At 39.1% G+C, this 23,446-nt stretch overlaps 1 protein-coding gene across 1 annotated transcript in view; it reads left to right on the forward strand.

Annotated features, from left to right (window-relative positions):
- Positions 1-23,446, forward strand: part of KCTD9 (potassium channel tetramerization domain containing 9) — an 81,302-nt gene that overhangs the window by 47,999 nt on the left and 9,857 nt on the right. The window contains exons 7-9 of the mRNA XM_020911757.2: positions 9,244-9,311; positions 9,396-9,491; positions 10,198-10,347. Of these exons, the coding sequence (XP_020767416.1) occupies positions 9,244-9,311; positions 9,396-9,491; positions 10,198-10,347 (314 nt within the window). The remainder of the gene's footprint in view (positions 1-9,243; positions 9,312-9,395; positions 9,492-10,197; positions 10,348-23,446) is intronic.

A 23,446-nucleotide genomic window follows, 5' to 3' on the forward strand; every position in this document is an offset into this window, starting at 1 on the left:
GCAAAAAAACTACATTTTCTTACTCAACTTCTCCCACATTTATGATTTTGATTTCTTCCCGTACATCTTCACATTTATTTGCTATTCCTCATAGTTATCATCATTTTCAAAAAACTTGGTAAGTGATTTAATTTCCAATTGTGATTTTTTTTTCTTGATTGCATATTCTTGCTTCCCTTCTATTTATAGAAGACCTTGCAATATTTCTTTTAGGATACGTTTTGTTCTTGTTGTTTATTCACTAATTCATGTCTGACTCTTTTCGGCCCCATGAACTACAGCACAACAGCTTTTCCCGGTCCTTCATTATGTCCTGGAGCTTGCTCAAACTCATCCTTTGAGTCACTGGTGCCATCCAATCATCTCATCCTATCGCCCCCTTCACTTCTTGCCCTCAATCTTTCCCAACATCAGAGCCTTTTCCAATTAGTATTAATATGTTTTTTTTAGTTTTTGCTTGTCTGAGAAATTCTTTATTCTGCCTTCTATTGTAAATGAAAGTCTTGATTGGTAGCATATCCTAGGTTGCATATTTTTCCCTTTTAGGACCTTAAATATATCTTGCCACTCCCTTGTGGCCTGCATCATTTCTGTAGAGACATCATGCTTTATTTTTGCTCTTGATACCTCTTGAATCCTCTCTTTTATCTTTTAAAAAATTTATTTATTTTTAATTGAAGGATAATTGCTTTACAATATTGAAAGTTGAGTTGTATTTTTGTATCTAGATGTAATACATACATCAATATGTATACATTGAGATATATGAGCTGTTGCATATTTTGGAGATTTAAGCCTTTGTCACTTGCTTAATTTGCTATTTTCTCCCACTCTTAGGGTTGTCTTTTTACCTTATTTATAGTTCTCCTTGCTGTGCAAAAACTTTAAAGTTTAATTAGGTCCCACTTGTTCATTTTTGTTTTTATTCTTATTCTAGGAGGTGGATCATAAAGGATCTTGGGATGAGTTATGTCATACAGTGTTTTGCCTGTGTTTTCCTCCAATAGTTTTATAGTATCTGGTCTTATATTTAGGTCTTTAATTCATTAATCCATTTGAATTGATCTTTGTGTGTGGTGTTAGGAAGTGTTCCAATCTTATTCTTTTACAGTAGTTAGTTCAGTTGTCCCGGTACCACTTATTGAAGAGACTTTGCCCATTGTATATACTTCCTCCTTTGTCAAAGATAAGGTGTCAGTCACGCGTGGGTTTACCCCTGGGCTTTCTGTCTTGTTCCCTTTGTCTGTGTTTCTGTTTTGGGTCAGTACTACGCTCTCTGACACTACAGTTTGCAGTGGGTCTGAACCAGCTAAGGTGACTGCTCCACTCCATTCTTACACAGAATTGCTTTGGCTGTTCAGGGTCTTTCATGTTTCCATAAGAACTATGAAATTTTTTGTTTTAGTTCTGTGAAAAATGCCATTCATAATTTGGTAGGGATTGCATTGACTCTCGGAGAAGGCAGTGGCACCCCGCTCCAGTCCTCTTGCCTGGAGAACCCCATGGACGGAGGAGCCTGGTGGGCTGCGGTCCATGGGGTCTCTAAGGGTCGGACACGCCTGAGCGGCTTCACTGTCACTTCTCACTCTCATGCACTGGAGAAGGAATGGGCAACCCACTCTGGTGTTCTTGCCTGGAGAATCCCAGGGATGGGGGAGCCTGGTGGGCTGCCGTCTATGGGGTCTTACAGAATCAGACATGACTGAAGCGACCTAGCAGCAGCAGCAGCATTGAATCTGTAGGTTGCATCTTCTAGTATAGTAATTTTCACAGTATTGATTCTACCAACCCAGGAGCATGGAATATCTCTACATCTGTTTATGCCATCTTTGATTTTTTTCATCAGTGTCTTATACTTTTCTGTATAAGTATTCTGTATAACTCTTTTGTCTCGTTCAGTTCAGTTGCTCACTTGTGTCTAACTCCTTGTGACCCCATGGACTGCAGCACACCAGGCCTCCCTGTCCATCGCCAACTCCCAGAGTATACCCAAACTCACGTCCATTGAGTCGGTGATGCCATCCAACCATCTCTTCCTCTGTCGTCCCCTTCTCCTCCTGCCTGCAGTCTTTCCCAGCATCAGGATCTTTTCAAATGAGTCAATTCTTCGCATCAGGTGACCAATATTGGAGTTTCAGCTTCAGTATCAGTCCTTCCAATGAATATTCTGGACTTATTTCCTTTAGGATGGACTGGTTGGATCTCCTTGTAGTTCAAGGGACTCTCAAGAGTCTTCAACACCACAGTTCAAAAGCATCAATTCTTCAGCGCTCAGCTTTCTTTATAGTCCAACTCTCACATCCATACATGACTACTGGAAATACCATAGCTTTGACTAGATGGACCTTTGTTGGTAAAGTAATGTCTCTGCTTTTTAATATGCTATCTAGTTTGGTCATAGCTTTCCTTCCAAGGAGTAAGCGTCTTTTAATTTCATGGCTGCAATCACCATCTGCAGTGATTTGGAACCCAAAAAAATAGTCTGTCACTGTTTCCATTGTTTCCCCATCTATTTGCCATGAAGTGATGGGACCAGATGCCATGATCTTAGTTTTCTAAATGTAGAGTTTTAAGCCAACTTTTTCACTCTGCTCTTTCACTTTCACCAAGAGGCTTTTTAGTTCTTCTTCACTTTCTGCTTTAAGGGTGGTGTCATATCTGATATTATTGATGTTTCTCACAGCAATCTTGATTCCAGCTTGTGCTTCCTCCAGCCCAGCGTTTCTCATGATGTAATCTGCATATAAGTTAAATAAGCAAGGTGACAATATATAACCTTGACGTACTCCTTTCCCAATTTTGAACCAGTCCATTGTTCCATGTCCAGTTCTAACTTTTGCTTCCTGACCTTCATACAGATTTCTCAAGAGGCAGATCACGTAGTCTGGTATTCCCATCTCTTTCAGAATTTTCCAGTTTGTTGTGATCCACACAGTCAAAGGCTTTGGCATAGTCAATAAAGTAGAAATAGGTGTTTTTCCGGAACTCTCTTGCTTTTTCGATGATCCAGCAGATGTTGGTGATTTGATCTCTTGTTCCTCTACCTTCTCTAAATCCAACTTGAACATCTGGAAGTTCACAGTTCACGTACTGTTGAAGCCTGGCTTGGAAAATTTTGAGCATTACTTTGCTAGCATGTGAGATGAGTGCAGTTGTGCGGTAGTTTGAGCATTCTTTGGCATTGCCTTTCTTTGGAATTGGAATGAAAACTTAACATTTTCCAGTCTTATGGCCACTGTTGAGTTTTCCAGATTTGCTGGCATGTTGAGTGCAGCACTTTCACAACATCATCTTTTAGGATTTGAAATAGCTCAACTGGAATTCCATCACCTCCACTAGCTTTGTTCGTAGTGATGCTTCCTAAGACGCATTTGACTTCACATTCCAGGATGTCTGGCTCTAGGTGAGTGATCACACCATCATGATTATCTGGGTCATGAAGATCTTTTTTGTACAGTTCTTCTGTCTATTCTTACCACCTCTTCTCAATACTAATCTTCTGCTTCTGTTAGGTCCATACCATTTCTGTCCTTTATTGTGCCCATCTTTGCATGAAGTTTCCTTGCTATCTCTAATTTCCTTGAAGAGATGTCTAGTCTTTCCCATTTGATTGTTTTCCTCTATTTCTTTGCACTGGTCACTGAGGAAGTCTTTCTTATCTCTCCTTGCTATTCTTTGGAACTCTGCATTCAAATGGGTATATCTTTCCTTTTCTTCTTTGCTTTTCAATTCTCTTCTTTTCACAGCTATTTGTAAGGCCTCCTCAGACAGCCATTTTGCTTTTTTGCATTTCTTTTTCTTTTGGTTGGTCTTGATTCCTGTCCCCTATTCAATGTCATGAACCTTCATCCATAGTTCATCAGGCACTCTGTCTGTCAGATCTAGTCCCTTGAATCTATTTCTCACTTCCACTGTATAGTCATAAGGGATTTGATTTAGGTCATACCTGAATGGTCTAGTGGTTTTCCCCACTTTCTTCAGTTTCAGTCTGAATTTGGCAATAAGGAGTTCATGATCTGAGCCACAGTCAGCTCCCGGTCTTGTTTTTGCTGACTGTATAAGCTTCTCCACCTTTGGCTGCAAAGAATATAATCAGTCTGATTTCGGAGTTGACCATCTGGTGATGTCCATGTGTAGAGTCTTCTCTTGTGTTGTTGGAAGAGGGTGTTTGCTATGACCAGTGCATTCTCTTGGCAGAACTCTATTAGCCTTTGACCTACTTCATTCTGTACTCCTATGCCAAATTTGTACTCCAGGTATCTCTTGACTTCCTGCTTTTGCTTTCCAGCCCCCTATAATGAAAAGGACATCTTTTTTGGGTGTTAGTTCTAGAAGGTCTTGTAGGTCTTCATAGAACCATTCAACGTCAGCATTACTGGTTGGGGCATAGATTTGGAGTACCGTGATATTGAATGGTTTGCCTTGGAAACAAACAGAGATCATTCTGCTGCTTTTGAGATTGCATCCAAGTACTGCATTTCAGACTCTGTTGACCATGATGGCTACTCCCTTTCTTCTAAGGGATTCCTGCCCACAGTAGTAGATATAATGGTCATCTGAGTTAAATTCACCCATTCCAGTCCATCTTAGTTCATTGATTCCTAACTGTTGATGTTCACTCTTGCCATCTACTGTTTGAACTCTTCCAATTTGCCTTGATTTATGGACGTAACATTCCAGGTTCCTATGCAGTATTGCTCTTTACAGCTTTGGACTTTGCTTCTGTCACCAGTCCCATCCACAACTGGGTGTTGTTTTTGCTTTGGCTCCATCTTTTCATTCTTTCTGAAGTCATTTCTCCACTGATCTCCAGTAGCATATTGGGCATCTACTGACCTGGGGAGTTCATCTTTCAGTGTCCTATTTTTTGCCTTTTCATACTGTTCATGGGGTTCTCAAGGCAAGAATATTGAAGTGGTTCACCACTCCCTTCTCCAGTGGACCACATCTTTTCAGATCTCTACACCATGACCTATCCATCTTGGGTAGCCCTATATGGCATGGCTCATAGTTTCATTGAGTTAGACGGGGCTGTGGTCCATGTGATCAGTTTGGTTAGTTTTCTGTGACTGTGGTTTTCAGTCTCTCTGCCCGCTGATGGAGAAGGATAAGAGGCTTATGGAGGTTTCCTGATGGGAGAGACTGACCTGAGGGGGTAACTGGTTCTTGTTCTGATGGGTGGGACCATGCTCAGTAAATCTTTAATCCAATTTTTGTCTCCTTAGGTAGGTTTATTCCTAGGTATTATTATTGTTGCAGTGGTAAATATGTTTAATTCCTTAATTTCTCTTTCTGATTTTTCATTGCTCATATATAGGAATTCAAGTGATTGCTGTGTATTGATTTTTTTATCCTGTGACTAATAAATTCACTGATTAGCTCTAGTAAATTTGTGATAGTATCTTTAGAGTTTTTCATGTACAGTATCAATGTCATCTGCAAATAGTGAGTTTTTCTTCTTCCTTTCCAATCTGGATTCCTTTTACTTCTCTTTCTTCTCTGATTGCCATAGCTAGGCCTTTCAAAACTGTGTTGAATAATAGTGGTTAAAATGGGCACCCTTGTCTTGCTCCTGATCCTGGAGGGCATGCTTTCAGTTTTCACTGTTAAGATTATGTTTGCTGTGGGTTTGTTATGAATGGCCTTTATTATGTTAAGGTAGGTTCTGTCTGTGCCCATGTTTTGAACAGCTTTCATTATCAATGTGTGCCTCGTGATTCTCTGAGCCTCTGTTGTTGTTAGTCAGTTGCTAAGTCTGTCTGACTCTTTGTGATCCCATGGACTGCAACAAGCCAGGCTTCCCTGTCCTTCACTGTCTCCCGGAGTTTGCTTAAACTCATGTGCATTGAGTTGGTAATGCCATCCAACCACCTTATCCTCTGTCGTCCCCTTCTTCTCCTGCTCTCAATGATTCCTAGCATCAGAATCTTTTCCAGTGAGTCTTATCTGCATCAAATGGCCAAAGTATTGGAGCATCAGCATCAGTCCTTCAAATGAATATTCAGGGTTGATTTATTTCCTTTAGGATTGACTGGCTTGATCTCCTTGCTGTCCAAGGGTCTCTCATTCGTCTACTCTAGCACCTCAGCTCGAAAGCATCAATTCTTTGGCGCTCAACCTTTATGGTCCAACTTTCAATCCATCCATGACTACTGGAAAAACCATACCTTTGGCCATACAGACCTTTGTTGGCAAAGTGCTGTCTCTGCTTTTTTAATACTCTAAGTTTCTCATAGCTTTTCTTCCAAGGAGCAAGTGTCTTTTAATTTCATGGCTGCCGTCCCCATCCACAGTGATTTTGGAGCCCCCAAAATAAAGTCTTTCACTGTTTCCTTTTTTTCCCATCTGTTTGCCATGAAGTGAGGGAACCAGATGCCATGATCTTAGTTTTTGAATGTTGTTTTCACCTTCATCAAGAGGCTTTTTAGCTCCTCTTCACTTTCTGCCATTAGGGTGGTGTTATCTACATATTTGACGTTGTTGATATTTCTCCCAGAAATCTTGATTCCAGCTTGGAATTCATCAAGCCCGGCATTTCACATGAGTATTCTGCACATAAGTTAAATAAGCAGGGTGGCAGTATACAGCTTTGATATACTTCTTTCCCGAGGTTGAAGCAATCCATCATTCCATGTCTAGTTATAACTGTTGTTTCTTGGCGCGCATACACATTTCTCAGGCGGCAGGTCAGGTGGTCTGGTATTCCCATCTCTTTAAGAATTTTCCAGTTTGCTGTGATTCACACAGTCAAAGGCTTTAGCACAGTCAGTGAAACAGAAGTAGATGTTTTTCTCGAATTCTTTTGCTTTTTCTGTGATCCAGCAGATGTTGGCAACTTGACTTCTGGTTCCTCTGCCTTCCCTAAATCCAGCTTGTACATCTGGAATTTCTTGGATCACATACTGTTGAAGCCTAGCTTGAAGCATTTTGAGCATTACCTTGCTAGCATGTGAAATGAGTGCAGTTGTGTGGTAGTGTGAACATTCTTTGGCATTGTCCTTCTTTGTGATTGGCATGAAAACCGAACTTTTCTAGTTCTGTGGCCACTGCTGACTTTTCCAAATTTGCTGGCATAGTGAGTGCAGCACTTTCACATCATCATCTTTTAGGATTTGAAATAGCTCAGCTGGAATTCCATCACCTCCACTAGCTTTGTTCATAGTGATGCTTTCTAAGGCCCACTTGACTTTACTCTCTAGGATATTGGCTCTAAATGAGTTACCACATGATCGTGATTATCTGGTCTTTAAGACCTTTTTAGTACAGTTCTGTGTATTTTTGCCACCTCTTCTTAATATCTCCTGCTTCTGTTAGGTCCATACTGTTTCTGTCCTTTATTGTGCCCATTTTTGCATAAAATGTTCCCTTGGTATCTCTAATTTTCTTAAAAATATCTCTAGTCTTTCCCATTCTGTTTGCCTCTATTTCTTTGCAGCATTCACTTAGGAAGTTTTTCTTCTCTCTCCTTGCTGTTCTTTGGGACTCTGCATTCAGGTGGGTATATCTTTCCTTTTCTCCTTTGCCTTTCATTTCTCTTCTTTTCTCAGCTATTTGTAAGGCCTCCTCAGACAACCATTTTTTGCCTTTTTGCATTTTATTTTCTTGGTGATGGTTTTGTCGCCATCTCCTGTGCAGTGTTACAAATCTTGGTCCATAGTTCTTCAGGCACTCTATCAGATCTAATCCCTTGAATCTATTTGTCACTTCTGCTGTATAAGCGATTTACATTATGAGGGATTTACGTCATAAGGATTTGATTTAGGTCATACCTGAGGGGCCTTGTGGTTTTACCCACTTTCTTCATTTTAAGTCTGAGTTTTGCAATAAGGAGCTCGTGATCTGGGCCACAGTCAGCACCAGGTCTTGTTTTTGCTGCCTGTACAGAGCTACTCCATCTTTGGCTACAAAGAATATAATCAGTCTGATTCCAGTGTTGACCATGTGGTGATGGTGTCCATGTGTAGCCTCCTCTCTTGCTTTGTTGGAAGAGGGTATTTGCTGTGAGCACTGTGTTCTCCTGGGAAAACTGTTACCCTTTGCCCTGCTTCATATTGGGATGAGACTTGCACGCCTGGGAGGAAGTTGTGAAAGAGGGAAACTTCCTACATCCTCGAAAGCTTCTTCACAGGTCGGGAGATCAGCTGGGACAGAAAGCAAGCTTTAGAGGCTAGTATCACCGGATCTGATTCTGTCACAGCTGATCTCAGGATTAGGAACCTTTCCTCTTTACAACTTCCTCCCAGGTTGGCAAGTACCATCCCAGTTTCTTTTTTTTTTTTTTTCTGGTCCTACCTGGTTATGTGGAGATCTTTCGTGTAATTTGGGGTATTTGGCATAATCTATCAGCATTCTAAGAATTCTGTGAGAAGTGTTCAAGATGTAGGCGAATTTTTGATAGGCTTGTTGGAGAGAGTGAGCTCCATGTCCTTCTATTCTGCCATCTGGATTGGTGTCCCCTAGAAATCCCTTTTTAAAAATTGATTCTCCTATAACAAAGTTTCTAAAGTATACTTCTGACTTTTGTTTTGAAGCTGCCTTGATTTTAGTTATTTCTATAATCTTCTGATTCTGTAAGTGAAAGATATTTATGACAAACTTATTCTGATCTGCTTCATTGAAAAAGTCAATAAGTGTTAAGATTAGGTGAGCTAACCATATATTATTGGGTTTAAAAATCACTGTATCAGTTATTTAAGAATGTGTGATAATTTGGATTTTTTTGGCCTATGGCTTATTTAAGGTAGTTTTCTGAAATAATTTTGTAATATGGAAAGCTTTCTTTCTGATTCACTAGTCTTCTGTTTTTTTCTTTTGCTGTATATAAACTATTTAGAAAGCTGCTTTATTTACAGATTTTTTTAAGTGTTACACATATGTTCTAAACATTAGTTATTTTTCTTGTATAAAGTGGGATAGCCTACCCTACTTGTATTTCAAGGCTTCCCTGATGGCTTAGTGATAAAGAATCTGCCTGCCAGTGCAGGAGACATGGATTTAATCCCTTGTCCGGCAAGATCCACTGGAGAAGGAAATGGCAACCTCCTCCAGTTTCTTTCCTGGGATATCCCGTGTACAGAGGAGCCTGGTGGGCTACAGTCCATGGGGTCACAAAGAGTCAGACACTGAGCAATGACAGCAAAACTTGCATTTCACTTGTGAGAATTTAACTTTATAGAATCCTTTATAAAGGATTATTGACATGAATAGTATTCTATAAGAGTCAAATTGTTTTTGTTATGATAGGTGTGTTAGAAGAAGCAAGATTTTTTGGTATTGACTCATTGATTGAACACCTGGAAGTGGCAATAAAGGTAAGTTTCTTTTTACATTAGCCAAATATATTTATTGTAACTGTCTCCCAGAATTCTCCACTAATTTGTCAATATGTCTTCAAGAATTCACAACCACCAGAGGATCATTCACCCATATCTCGAAAGGAATTTGTCCGGTTTCTGCTCGCCACTCCAACCAAATCAGAATTGCGTTGCCAGGTAGTTGAAGCAGATTTTACATGAGTTATTTGTGTCAGCAAGTCTGTGAGGGAAGTTTTAAATTCTTCTAGGAATTTTTTTCTTGCCTAATTTTCTTTTTTCATGCAAGATATATCTTAATTATGGGTCATAGCATTGAGTTAGTCCTAAAATGGTTAGCATAAAAAAGAGATGTAATAATCTTTTACTGTTTAATTATGCCTCATACAGCAGATTTTGGTAGCACATAGAAATTGCAACAATTAAAAAGTCAATTATTTGTACAGCTGTTATGTATGAACAGTCAGTGGCAATGGAAGATACTTACACTTTTATGTGTTATAGCAATAACAATTTTAAAAACTGCAATACTCATTTTTAACAATATAATGTTCTTGAATTATAGAATTAATAAAATAAGTACAATTTATTAAAAATAGTGATCAACAGGTGCATGACCAGCAGAGATCTATCTTTTTAGCAACTTCGGCACATAAATGAGGCATAGCCAGGATGCATTCTAATGTTATGTAAATCGAGTGACTTTTAAGAATCCATTAAGGATACTGATTTTATATATCTGAGTTCCATTTGATCATGTTTTGTAATAGACTCCAAGTGACTGACCTGCCAATTACTTCTATAAACCACGGTGCTTAGCTATTGTGATTAAATTTAATACAACAGATGGTTTATATCTTGTGACCATTTGTGTTTTTAATTTTAGGGTTTAAACTTCAGTGGTGCTGATCTTTCTCGATTGGACCTGCGATACATTAACTTCAAAATGGCCAATTTAAGTCGCTGCAACCTTGCCCACGCCAATCTCTGCTGTGCAAATCTAGAACGAGCCGATCTCTCTGGATCAGTCCTTGATGTAAGAATCATCTTTGGTTACAAGAGAAAATTAAATTTTTAGTCTATTGAACACTCTCGAAGAGCACAGATTATATCTCTCTTAATGAAGCTTTTACATCAGTTTACTAGGTTAATGACAAAACTTAAGGTTCTGAAAGTGAAATGGGCTGGTTTTGCAACTTTGATATGCTTTATTAAATATCCACCTATAAAGTATAGCAACTGATAAGAAATTAAATCTTGAAATTAGATACTGATCTCCTTAACACATTATCAGAATTTCTGTTTTCTGTGAATTAATAGGGTAAAGCTGGAGAGGACCTTGGAAATTTTCTCTTCCACATAATTTCTGGAATAGGAAAATGTTATTTCTCTGGGGGTATTTGACAGATATTTTAAAACAAACGTAGTATGCAGCAATCTGTAAGTTAACATCTTGGTGTGTTTACAAGTATTAATGTGTGTGTGTATGTATGTGTGTATCCATATGTGTATGCATGCATTTGTATAACAGATAACCTATTTGAGGTTAGAGGATATATATAAAACCAACAGTGAAATGTAACTTCTAAGAACTTTAAGTTGCTTAATATCAAGGTCCATGTCTGTGTGGAGTTGCCGTTCCCTTCTCCACGGGATCTTCCCAACCCAGGGATCGAACCCAGGTCTCCCGCAATGCAGGCACATTCTTTACCAACTGAGCCACCAGGGAAGCCCAGGAACACTGGAGTGGGTGGCCTGTCCCTTCTCCAGCGGATCTTCTCAACCCAGGAATCGAACTGGGGTCTCCTGCATTGCAGGTGGATTCTTTACCAGCTGAGCTACCAGGAAAGCCCTTTCAATTAATAAGACCTAATATATTAACTTGCTTGTAGTAGTCATTGAATCAGTGTTCATTGAATTTTATAATTTTGGCTTTATTCCTTAGTTGCAAGGTATTTTTCTATGAAACTTAGATCTAATAACAAAATCTGCCAGCACACATTTCCATTTTTTTTACCGTACTTGTTCCATGTTACGATGGAGGATCAAACTGAAAAGCAACATGAGTGAAACACTAACACTACACAGGGAAGGTTTGAAGGACCTAGCTTTTAAATTCTGAAATGCTGAGAGACAGTTTGGTTGGTTTCTGTTAGGGAATGGGGAAAAAGGTAGACTGGATCATTGAATATAACTGGTTCGCTATTTTGTTTAATTATAGCATTACTGTGAGCCTGAACCATAATTTTCTTCTCTTTAAATGCTTGTTCTCCCCATATTGTGTCATTGATATGAAGGCTAATATACCTATTTATCATTTGTATATAATGTTTTTATTTAAATGTAGTTGATTTACAGTATCATTTGGCATTCAGGTATACAGTACAGCAATTCAGTTACATATACATACATGTGTATGTGTGTATGCATACATATACATACAGTTCTCTTCAGAATCTCTTCCCTTAGAGGTTATTATAAACTGTTGACTGCAGTTTCCTTTGCTACACAGTAGGTCCTTGTTGGTTATTTTGTATATAGTAGTGTGTATATGTTAATCCCAACCTGCTAGTTTATCCCTCCTCCATCCCATTTTGCCTGTAGGTAACCACAGGTTTGTTTTCTATGCCTGAGTCCCTTCATGTGTAGGAAACAAGTTCATTTCTTTCTCTCTCTTTTTTTTTTTTTGAGCTTCCACATATAAGCAATATCATACATATTTATCTTTGTCTGGTTTACTTCATTTAGTATGATAATCTCTAGATCCATCTATATTATTGCAAATGGCATTTTAAAATTCTTTTTATGGCTGAATAATATTCCACTTTGTCTATGTGTCTGTATATACCATAGCTTCTCTATTTGTTCATCTGTCAGTAAACACTTAGGTTGCTTCCATGTCTTGGCTATTGTAAATAGTGCCTCTATGAATACTGGGGTGCATTTATATTTCTGAATTATAGTTTTCTTCAGATATATGCCCAGGAGTGGGATTGCAGGATTATATGTAGCTCTATTTTTAGTTTTCTAAGGAACCTCCACATTGTTCTCCATAGTGGCTGTACCAGTTTATATTCCCAGCAGTGTAGGAGAGCTCCCTTTAATCCATACTCTCAACCAGCATTTATTATTTGTAGATTTTTTGATGGATGATGGCCATTCTGAGTGGTATGAAGTGATACCTTATTGTACTTTTGATTTGAGGTTCTCTAATAATTAGCAGTGCTGAGCATCTTTTCATGTACCTGTTTGCCATCTGTATATCTTCTTTGGAGAAATATCTGTTTAGCCCTTCTGCCCATTTTATGATTGGGCTGCATGAGCTGTTTCTATATTTTGGAGACTAAGACCTTGGGGGCTGCATGGTTTGCAGATGTTTCCTCCCATTTTATAGCTTGTCTTTTCATTTTGTGTATGGTTTCCCTTGCTGTCCAAAAGCTTTTAATTAAGCCCCACTTGTTTATTTTTGTTTTTATTTTCATCATTCTATTCACTTGGAAGTGAATCCAAAAAGATTCTGACACAATTTATGTACAAGGGTGTTATGTCTGTATTTTCCTCTAGGAGTTTTATAGCATCCAGTTCTACATTTAGGTCTTTAATTGATTTGGGGTTTAGTTTTGTGTGTGATGTTAGATACTGTTCTAATTTCCTTCTTATGTAGTTTTCCAGTTTTCCCAGTATCACATGTTGAAGACTCTTTTTTTCTTCACTGTATATTCTTGCCCTTTTATCATACATTATTGACAATAGGTGTGGGTTTATTTCTGGGTTTTCTATTCCATTGATGTATATTTCTGTTTTTGTGTCATCACAATACTGTTTTGATTACTGTGGTCAGGGAGCATGATTCCTCCAGCTCCAGTTTCTTTCTCAATATCTTTGTTGTTGTTGTTCAGTTGCTCAGTAGCATCTTAAATCTATGTGACCCCCATGGACTGCAGCACACCAGGCTTTCCTGTCCTTCATTATCTCCCAGAGTTTGAGCAAACTCATATCCATTGAGTTGGTGATGCCATCCAACGATCTCATCCTCTGTTGCCCCCTTCTCTGCCTGCCTTCAGTCTTTCCCAGCACCAGGGTCTTTTCCAGTGAGTCAGCTCATCACATCAGGTGGCCAAAGTATTGGAGCTTCGGCTTCAGTATCAGTCCTTTTGATGAATATTCAGGGTTTATTTCCTTTAGGATTGACTGGTTTGATCTCCTTGCTGTCCAAGGGACTGTCAAGAGTTTTATCCAGCACCACAGTTCCAAAAGCATCAGTTCTTCTGTGCTCAGCCTTCTCTATGGTCCAACTCTCACATCCAGACATGACTACTGAAGAAACCATAGTTTTTATTGAATTGGACCTTTGTGGGCAAAGTGATGTCTCTGCTTTTCAATATATTGTCTAGGTTTTTCCATAGCTTTTCTTATAAGAAGCAAGCGTCTTTTAATTTCATGGAAACAAACACAAAATCTAATCCAATCAGGAACAGAATGGTTGCTCTCAACACTGATGCTTCTCTGATGTACACCTTGATACAGAGGCAGACCTTCAGTTTGCTTGATACTACACTTTGATCTTTTCATCTTCCCTGAGAAATCTCAGCCCCCCTGTATTTGACCCCTCATCCCAAGCACCACTGTTTTCCAACATTCTTCCTGCCCTAAGTCCAACCTCTTTGGTTAAATGTTTGCAGAGACAAAAACATGGAAATGTCTCACTTTGGTTGCTTTCTTAGTTTCCTTCATCAAGGTTAAGATTAAAACCTCTATCATTTTGTCTCCTTCTGTCCTTGATAGTACCAAAATAGGATAGATTCCACTAGTTTTTATGCTAGTCTTCCAAGTGAATCATAACCCAGTAATTCCCTTGTCTGAACATCTTTCTGTTTATTCATTCTGTCCTCTTGTTTCTTCTACATGTTTGTGAACACAGCAGAAATATTTGAGATAAATATACAGGAGTGATAGAGCTATGTAGAAATGCATGTATCTTATTTCCACAGCAGATTCTCACTTGACTTAGAATAAAATTCAAGCTCTCCTGACCAAGGTGCTCACAGACCTTCGTAAACTGGTACCCACTGCATCACTCAGAATGATCCACATGATCATTCTGGACATGTTCCCTTCACTAACTGCATCCTGGATAGAGGACTGCCCTTCCAGCTAACCAAACAGCTATAGCAAGAATCAATCTGCTTACCTAGCAGGGGCTACATTGGAACTCCCAACATTCCCAGGAACTCTCCTGATCTTGAGAGATTGTTTTATTATCATAACTTGGTCAGAGAAAGTGGACTGTTTGGGTCTCCAGTTCTATAAGGCCTTGTCACCTAGCATATCATATTTGGGTACCAGGAGAGTGTTAGTAGGCTATTCATTGGGTTATCTCAGTTTACTTACAAAATTGTAAAGATACACAATACTTACATGCTACTATACATAAAACATATAAGCAAGGTCCTACTGTAAATCACGGGAACTATATTCAGTACTAATTTCATGGCCGCAGTCACCATCTGCAGTGATTTTGGAGCCCAAGGAAATAAAGTCTATCACTGTTGCCATTTTTTCTCCATCTATTTGCCATGAAGTGATGGGAGTGAATGCCATGATCTTAATTTTTGAATGTTGAGTTTCAAACCAGCTTTTTGCTTTTATCTTTTACCTTCATCAAGAGGCTTTTTAGTCCCTCTTAGCTTACTGCCTGTAGGGTAGTGTTATTGGCATATCTGAGTTTATTGATATTTCTCCTAGCAATCTTGATTCCAGCTTGTGATTCATTCAGCCCAGCATTTTGCATGATGTACTCTGCATATAAGTTAAATAAGAAGAATGACAATACACAGCCTTGAGATACTTCTCGCCGAATTTTGAACCAGTCTGTTGTACCATGTTGGTTCTAACTGTTGCTTCTTGACCTGTACACAGGTTTGTCAGCAGGCAGGTAAGGGGTCTAGTATTCCCACCTCTTGAAGAATTCCAAAGTTTGTTGCAATCCACACAGTCAAAGGCTTTAGCATAGTAAATGAAGTAGAAGTATATGTTTTTCTGAAATTCCTTTTATCTGTGATCCAGCGGATGATGGCAATTTGATCTGTTTCCTCTGCCTTTCCTAAATCCAGCTTAAACATCTGGAAGTTCTTGGTTCATGCACTGTTGAAGCCTAGCTTGAAGGATTTTGAGCATTACCTTGCTAGCATGTGAAATGAGCTCAGTAGTGTGGTAGTTTGAACGTTCTTTGGCATTGCCTTTCTTTTGGATAGGAATGAAACCTTTTCCAGTCCTGTGGCCACTGCTGAGTTTTCCAAATTTACTGGCATATTGTATGCAGCACTTTAACAGCATCATGTTTTAGGATTAGAAATAGCTCAGCTGGAGGTATTTCAGCTGTTAAAGCTATCACCTCCAATAGCTTTGTAGTAATGCTTCCTGTGGCCTAATTGACTTCACTCTCCAGCATGTCTGGCTTTAGGTGAGTGACCACACCATTGTGTGTGCGTCATTAAGACCTTTTTTGTACAGTTCTTCTGTGTAGTCTTGCCGCCGCCTCTTAATCTCTTCTGCTTCTGTGAGATTCTTATGTTTCTCTCCTTTACTGTGCCGATCTTTGCATAAAATGTTCCCTTAGTATCTCTGATTTTCTTGAAGAGATCTCTAGTCTTTCCCATTCTATTGTTTGCCTCTACTTTTTTGCATTGTCCACCTAAGAAGGCTTTCTTCTCTGTATCGTTCCAATTTTAGCATATGTGCTGCCAAAGCGAGCACTAAGAAGGCTTTCTTATCTCTCCTTGCTGTTCTTTGGAACTCTGCATTCAGATGGGTATATCTTTACTTTTCTCCTTTGACTTGCTTCACTTCTTTTCTTAGCTATTTGTAAGGCCTACTCAAGGAGCCATTTTTCCTTGTTGCATTTCATTTTCTTGGGAATGGTTTTAATCACCACCTCCTGTACAGTGGTACAAACCTCCATCTATAGTTCTTCAGCTAGTCTATCAGATCTAATCCCTTGAATCTATTTGTCACTTCTACCGTATAATCATAAGGGATTTAATTTAGGTCATACCTTAGTGACCTAGTGGTTTTCCCTACTTTTTTCAATTTAAGTCTGATTTTTGCAGTAAAGAGCTAATAATCTGAACTATAGTCAGCTCCAGGTCTTCTTTTTGTTGGCTGTGTAGAGAGAACTTCCCCATCTTTGCCTGCAAAGAATATATTCAATCTGATTTTGGTATTGACCATCTGGTCATATCCATATGTGGAGTCATCTCTTACACTTTTGGAAGAGGGTGTTTGCTATGACCAGTGTGTTCTCTTGGCGAAACTCTGTTAGCCTTTGCCCTGCTGTATTTTGTACTTCAAGGCCAAACTTGCCTGTTACTCCAGGTATCTCTTGATGTCCTACTTTTGCATTCCAGTCCCCTATAATGAAAAGGACATCTTTTTTTGGTGTTAGTTCTAGAAGGTCTTGTAGGTCTTCATAGAACCATTCATCTTCAGCTTTTTTGGCATTAGTGGTTGGGGCATAGACTTGGATTACTGTGATGTTGAACAGTTTGCCTTGGAAATGAACCAATATCATTCTGTCATTTTTGAGATTGTACCTGATTCATGGGGTCGCAGAGAGTCGGACACGACTGAGCAACTGAACTGAACTGGATTTTGGACTCTTTTGTTGCCTATGAGGGCTGCTTCATTCCTTCTAAGGGATTCTTGCCCACTGTAGTAGATATAATGGTCATCATCTGAGTTAAATTCACCCATTCTGGTCCATTTTAGTGCACTGATTGCTAAAATCTCGATGTTCCTTCTTGCCATCTCCTGTTAACCACTTCCAGTTTACCTTGATTCATGGACCTAGTGCTGGATTTCCCAGTATTTCCAATGAAATATTGTTCTTTACAGCATCGCACTTTACTTTCACCACCAGACATATCTACAGCTGGGCATCCTTTCTGCTTTGGCTCAGCCTCTTCATCCCTTCTGGAGTTTTTCTGTACTCCTCTCCAGTAGCATATTGAACACCTACCTACCTGGGGGTGGGGTGGGGGGGTGCAGCAGAATGGTTCCTCCTTCAGTGCCATATCTTTTTGTCTTTCCATACTGAACATGGGGTTCTTCAGGCAAGAATGCTGAAGTGGTTTGCCATTCCCTTCTCCAGTTGCCCACGTTTTGTCAGAACTCTGCACCATGATGTGCCTATCTTGAGTGTCCCTACATGACATGGCTCATAGTTTCATTGAATTACACAAGGCTGTGATCCATGTGATCATTTTGGTTGGTTTTCTGTGATTATGATTTTCATTTTGTCTGCCCTCTGATGGATGAGGACAAGAGGCTTGTGTAAGCTTCCTGATAGGAGTCACTGTCTGTAGGGAAAACTGGGTCTTGCTCTGGTGAGCAGGGCCAGTGCTAAGTAAAACTTTAATCCAGTTTTCTGCTGATGGGTGGGACTGTGCCTCCTCCCAGTAGTTTGGCCTGAGGTGGCCCAGACCTAAAGTCTGTAGTTTCTTGTCATAGGCTATAGACTCTATGGTAGGTATAAAGGCAACCTCCTCCAAAAAGACTTACACCAGCATGCCATGCCTCCCAGGACTACAGCTAGCAGTGCCCTTGACCCTGCAGCAGGCCACTGTAAACCCACGCATCTGCTACAGACTCCCAAAACACTCACAGGCAAGTCTGGCTCAGTCACTTTTGGAGTCAGGGCTCCTTTCTCCTGGGTCCTGGTGCGCAGAAAGCTCTTTCTGTGCCCTCCAAGAGTCTCTGTTTCCCCAGTCCTGTGGAAGTTCTGTAATCAAATCCTGCTGACCATCAAAGTCAGGTTCCCTGCCCCTTTGCTGGATTTCCATGTTGGGAAGTCTCTTGCAGGGCCTAGAACTTTCATAAGAGTGCAAGAGCTTCTTTGTTTTAATTTTTCTCCAGTCTGTGGAGTGTCCACCCAGCGGCTCTGTGGTGGGGCTAATAGCGACCTCCTCCAAGAGGACTTAGGCCACATGCCGTGCCTCCCAAGACGGCTGCTGCTAGGGCCCCTGTCCCCGTGGCAGGGCGTTGCTCACCATGCCTCTGCGGAGACACTCACACACTCACAGGGAGGTCGGCCCAGCCTCTTGTGGAGGGTCACTGCTCCTTTCCCTGGGTCCTGGTGTGCACAGGGACTTGTTTGTTTCCTCCAAGTCTCTGGGAGTGTGAGGTTTGATTTTAAAACTGATTGTGCCCCTCCTACCGTCTTCTTGCCACTTCTCCTTTGTTCTTGGACATGGAGTATCTTTTTTTGGCGGGTTCTAACATCCTCCTGTTGATGGTAGTTCAGTAGCTGATTGTGATTTTGGTGTTCTCACAAAAGACAAGCTCACTTCCTTCTAATCCACCATCTTTGGTGTCTCTGTTGCTTTGGCTATTTGGGATCTTTTGCACTTCCATGCACATTTAAAATTTGTTCTAGTTCTGTAAAAAATGCCATTGGTAATTTGATAAGGATTTCATTGAATCTGTAGATTGCTTTAGGTAATATGGTCATCTTGACAGTATTCTTCCAGTCCAAGAACATGGTATGTCTTTTCATTTGTTTGTATCATCTTCAATTTCTTTTACTAGCTTCTTACAGTTTACTGAGTATTAGTCTTTTGCCCCCTTAGATATGTTTACTCCTAGGCATTTTATTCTTTATGCTGCAGTGGTAAATGAGATTGCTTCCTTTCTTTTTCTGATCTTTCATTGTTAATATATAGAAATACAACAGGTTCATATGTATTAATTTTCTATCCTACAACTTATCTGAATTTATTGATGAGCTCTAGTAGTTTTCTGATAGCATCTTTAGGATTTTCTATGTAAAGTATCATGTTATATGCAGACAGTGATAGTATTAACTTTTTCAATATAGCTTAGCTTTTTTTCCTTTTCTTTGATTGCTCTGGCTAAGACTTCAAAACTGTGTTGAATAAAAGTGGTGAGAGTGAATATCCTTGTCTTGTTCCTCATCTTAAAGGAAATGCTTTCAGCTTTTCATGATTGAATATGATGTTAGCTTTGGGTTTGCCATATATTTATTATGTTGAGGTCAGTTCCCTCTGTGCCCACTTTCTGGAGAGTTTTTATCATAAATGCATGTTGAATTTTATCAGAAGCTTTTCCTGCATCGATTGAGATGATCATAAGGTTTTCACTCTTCAATTTGTTAATGTGGTCAATCACACTGATAGGTCTGTGGATATTGAAAAATCCTTGAATCCCTGTGATAAATCCCACTTGATCATAATATGTGATCCTTTTAATGCATTGTTGGATTTGGTTTGCCAATATTTTGCTGAGGATTTTTGCATCTGTGTTCATCAGTGATTTGTTGTTGTTATTCAGTTGCTCAGTTGTGTCTTAACTCTTTGCAACTCCATGGAATGCAGCAAGCCAGGCTTTCCTGTCCTTCACTGTCTCCCAGAGTTCACTCAGACTCATGTCCATTGAGTTGGTGATGCCATCCAACCATCTCATCCTCCGTCGTCCCCTTCTTCTGCTGTCAGTCTTTCCCAGCATCAGGGTCTTTTCCAATGAGTCAGCTCTTCGCATCAGGTGGCCAAAGCATTGGAGCATCATCATCAGTCCTTCCAGTGAATATTCCAGGTTGATGGTTCAATTCTCACATCTGTACATGACCATTGGAAACACCATAGTTTTGACTAGAGGGACCTTTGTGGGCAAAGTGATGTCTCAGCTTTTTAATACACTTTCTAGGTTTGTCATAGCTTTTCTTCCAGGGAGAAAGAATCTTTTAATTTCACAGCTGCTATCACCATCTATAGTGATTTTAGAGCCCAGCAAAACAAAGTCTGTCACCATTTTTCCCCATGTATTTGGCCATGAAGGACGTGATGTGACTGAATGCCATGGTCTTAGTTTTTTTAATGTTGAGCTTTAAGCCACCTTTTTCACTCACCTCTTTCACCTTCATCAAGAGGCTCTTTAGTTCCTCTTCACTTTCTGCCATTAGGGTGGTTGTCATCTGCATATCTGAGGTTGTTGATATTTCTCCCAGCAATCTTGATTCCAACTTGAGCTTCATCCAGCCCAATATTTTGCTTAATGTACTCTACGTATAAGTTAAATAAGCACGGTGACAGTATACAATCTTGATGTATTCCTTTCCCAATTTTGAATCAGTCTGTTGTTCCGTGTCCGGTTCAATATCATCAGTGATGTTGGCCTGTAATTTCCTTTTTGTGTGGTATCTTTTTTCTTTTTGTATTTTAGTTTTTATAATTTGTGTTGGTTTCTGCCATACAGCAACACAAAACAGCCATAATGATATATGTAGCCCCTCCTTCCTGAGCCTTCCTCCCCTCCCCGATCCCATCCCTCCAGATTATCATGCAGCGCCAAGCTGGTCTCCCTATAATATATAGCAGCTTCTCACCAGCTATCCATCTTACACACGATAGTGTATATGTTGATGTTTCTTTCTCCATAAGTAAGTCAGAGAAAAACAAATATATTACCACATGCATCTGGAATTTAGAAAGATGGTGTTGTGTGGTATCTTTGATTCTGGTAGCAGGGTGATACTGGCCTCACAGAGCTAGTTTGGAAGTGCTCCTTCCTCTGCAGTTTTTTGGGAAGTTTTCAGAAGGATAACTATTAACTCTTCTCTAAATGTTTAATAGATGTTTAATACTCCTGGACTTCTGTTTGTTGGGAGTTTTTTAAGTCACAGATTCAATTTCAGTACTTGTAATTGGTCTGTTCATATTTTCTATTCTTGGTTCAGTTTTGCAAGATTGTACCTTTGTAAGAACTTGTTCGTTTGTTCTAGGTTGCCAATTTTATCGGCATGTAGTTGCTTGTGGTAGTCTCTTATGGTCCTTTGTATTTCCATGGTGTTTGTTGTAATTTCTTTTTCATTTTCATTCCTTTGGGCCTTCTTTTTTTTTTCCTTGGTGAGTCTGGCTAAAGGCTCATCAGGGTTTTTTTTTTGTTTGTTTTTTGTTTTTATCTTTTCCAAGAACCAGCTTTTGGTTTCATTGATCTTTTCAGTTATTAGTCTGTAGTTCTAGTTCATTGATTTCTGCTCTGATCTTTATGATTTTTCTTTCTACTAACTTTGGGTTTTGTTTGTTCTTTCTCTAGTTGCTTTAGGTGTAACACTGGGTTGTTTATTTGAGATTTTTCTTTTGTTCTGAGGTAAGTTTTTATCGCTATAAACTTCTCTCTTAGAACTGCTTTTGCTGCATCCCATAGGGTTTGGGTTGTCGTTTTTTCATTTTCGTTTGGCTCTGATGTTTTTTGATTTATTCAGGGATCCATTGGTTGTTTACGAGCATATCGTTTATCTTCCACATGTCTGTGGTTTTTGTAATTTTTTTTCCCCTTGGATTTGGTTTTTAATCTCATAGCATTATGGTTGGAAAAGATGCTTGATACAATTTTCAGTTTTTTTAAACTTACCAAGATTTGCTTTGTGGCCCAGCATGTGATAAATTCTGGAGAATGTTCCATGTGCACTTGAAAAGAATGTGTATTCTGCTACTTTGGATGGAATGCTGTATAAATATCAATTTAAGTCCATCTGGTCTAATGTTCCTCTTAAGGCCTGTTTTTCCTTATTGATTTTATTTGGATGTTCTGTCCACTGATATAAGAGGGGTGTTAAAGTCCCCCACTGTTACTGTGTTAGTCCCTATTTCTTCTTTTATGTATGTTAACATTTGCTTTATATTGGGGTGCTCTTATTTTGGGTGCATATATATTTGTAATCATTATATCTTCTTGGTTTATTCCCTTGGTCATTATGTGGGGTGCATCTTTGTCTCTTGTAACAGTCTTCATTTTAGTCTGTTCTGTCTGATTTGAGTATTGCTACTCCATCTTTCTTTTGATTTCCATTTGCATGGAGTACCTTTTTCTACCCCCTCACTTTCAGTCTGTATGTGTCTAGCTCTGAAGTGGGTCTCCTGTAGACAGCATATCTCTGGGTCTTAATTTTTGTATCCATTCAGCCATTCTTTGTCTTTTAGTTGGAGCATTTAATCCATTTACATTGAAGATAATTATCAATATGTATGTTCTTATTGCCATTTTGTTAATTGTTTTGGATTTGTTTTTGTAGGTCTTTTTTCTTCCTTTCCTCCTTTGTTGTCTTGTGATTTGATGATGATTTTTAATGTTGTATTTGGGTTACTTTTTCTTTTTTGTGTATATATTACTGATTTTTTTGTTTATGGTTACCATGAGGTTTTGATATAGAAGTCTATATGATACATTATTAAGTTGCTGATCTCTTAATTTCAAATATATTTTTAAAATTCTGCATTCATACTCCTTTCATCTCATGATTACTGGTTTTGATATTGTATTTGTGTGTGGATGATTTCCTACCTTTACTGTACGTGAGCTTTCCTGTTTCCTAATATTCTTGTTCCTAGTTGTGGCCTTTTCTTTTCTTTGCAGAGTTCCTTTAGCATTTGTAGTAAAGCTGATGCTGAATTCTCTTAAGTGCTAAATTTTGCTTGTCTGTAAAGGCTTTGATTCCCCCATTGAATCTGAACGAGAGTCTTGCTGGGTAGAGTATTCTTGGTTGTAGGTTTTTCCCTTTCATCATTTTAAATATATCATGCCACTACCTTCTGGCCTGCAGAGATTCTTGTAAGAAAATGGCTGCTAGTCTTATGGGGATTTTCTTGTATATTATTTGTTGCTTTTCCCTTGTTGTTTTTCATATTTTCTCTTTAAATTTTGTCTTTAAATTAAGTTTGATTATTATGTGTCTGAGCATGTTTCTTCTTGGGTTAACCCTGAACGGGATGCCCTGTGCGTCCTGGATTTGGGTGACTGTTTCCTTTCCCATGCTATTATCTCTTCAGATATTTTCTCAGGCCCTTTCTCTCCCTCATCTCCTTTTGGGACCTCTATCATGCAAATCTTGATGCATTTGACATTTTCCCCTGAGGTCTCTTAAACTGTCCTCATTTCTTTTCATTATTTTTCCTTATTCTTTTCCATAGCAGTAATTTCCACCAGTCTGTCTTCCAACTCACTAGAAGACAGTTCTTCTCTCTCTTGTTCCTCTGCCTCATTTATTCTGCTGTTGATTCCTTCTGCATGCTTTTCATCTCAGTTATTATATTTTTCAACTCTGTTTATTCTTTATATTTTCT

Source organism: Odocoileus virginianus, chromosome 31, assembly GCF_023699985.2.
Source record: "Odocoileus virginianus isolate 20LAN1187 ecotype Illinois chromosome 31, Ovbor_1.2, whole genome shotgun sequence".
Classification (NCBI taxonomy): Eukaryota; Metazoa; Chordata; class Mammalia; order Artiodactyla; family Cervidae; genus Odocoileus; species Odocoileus virginianus.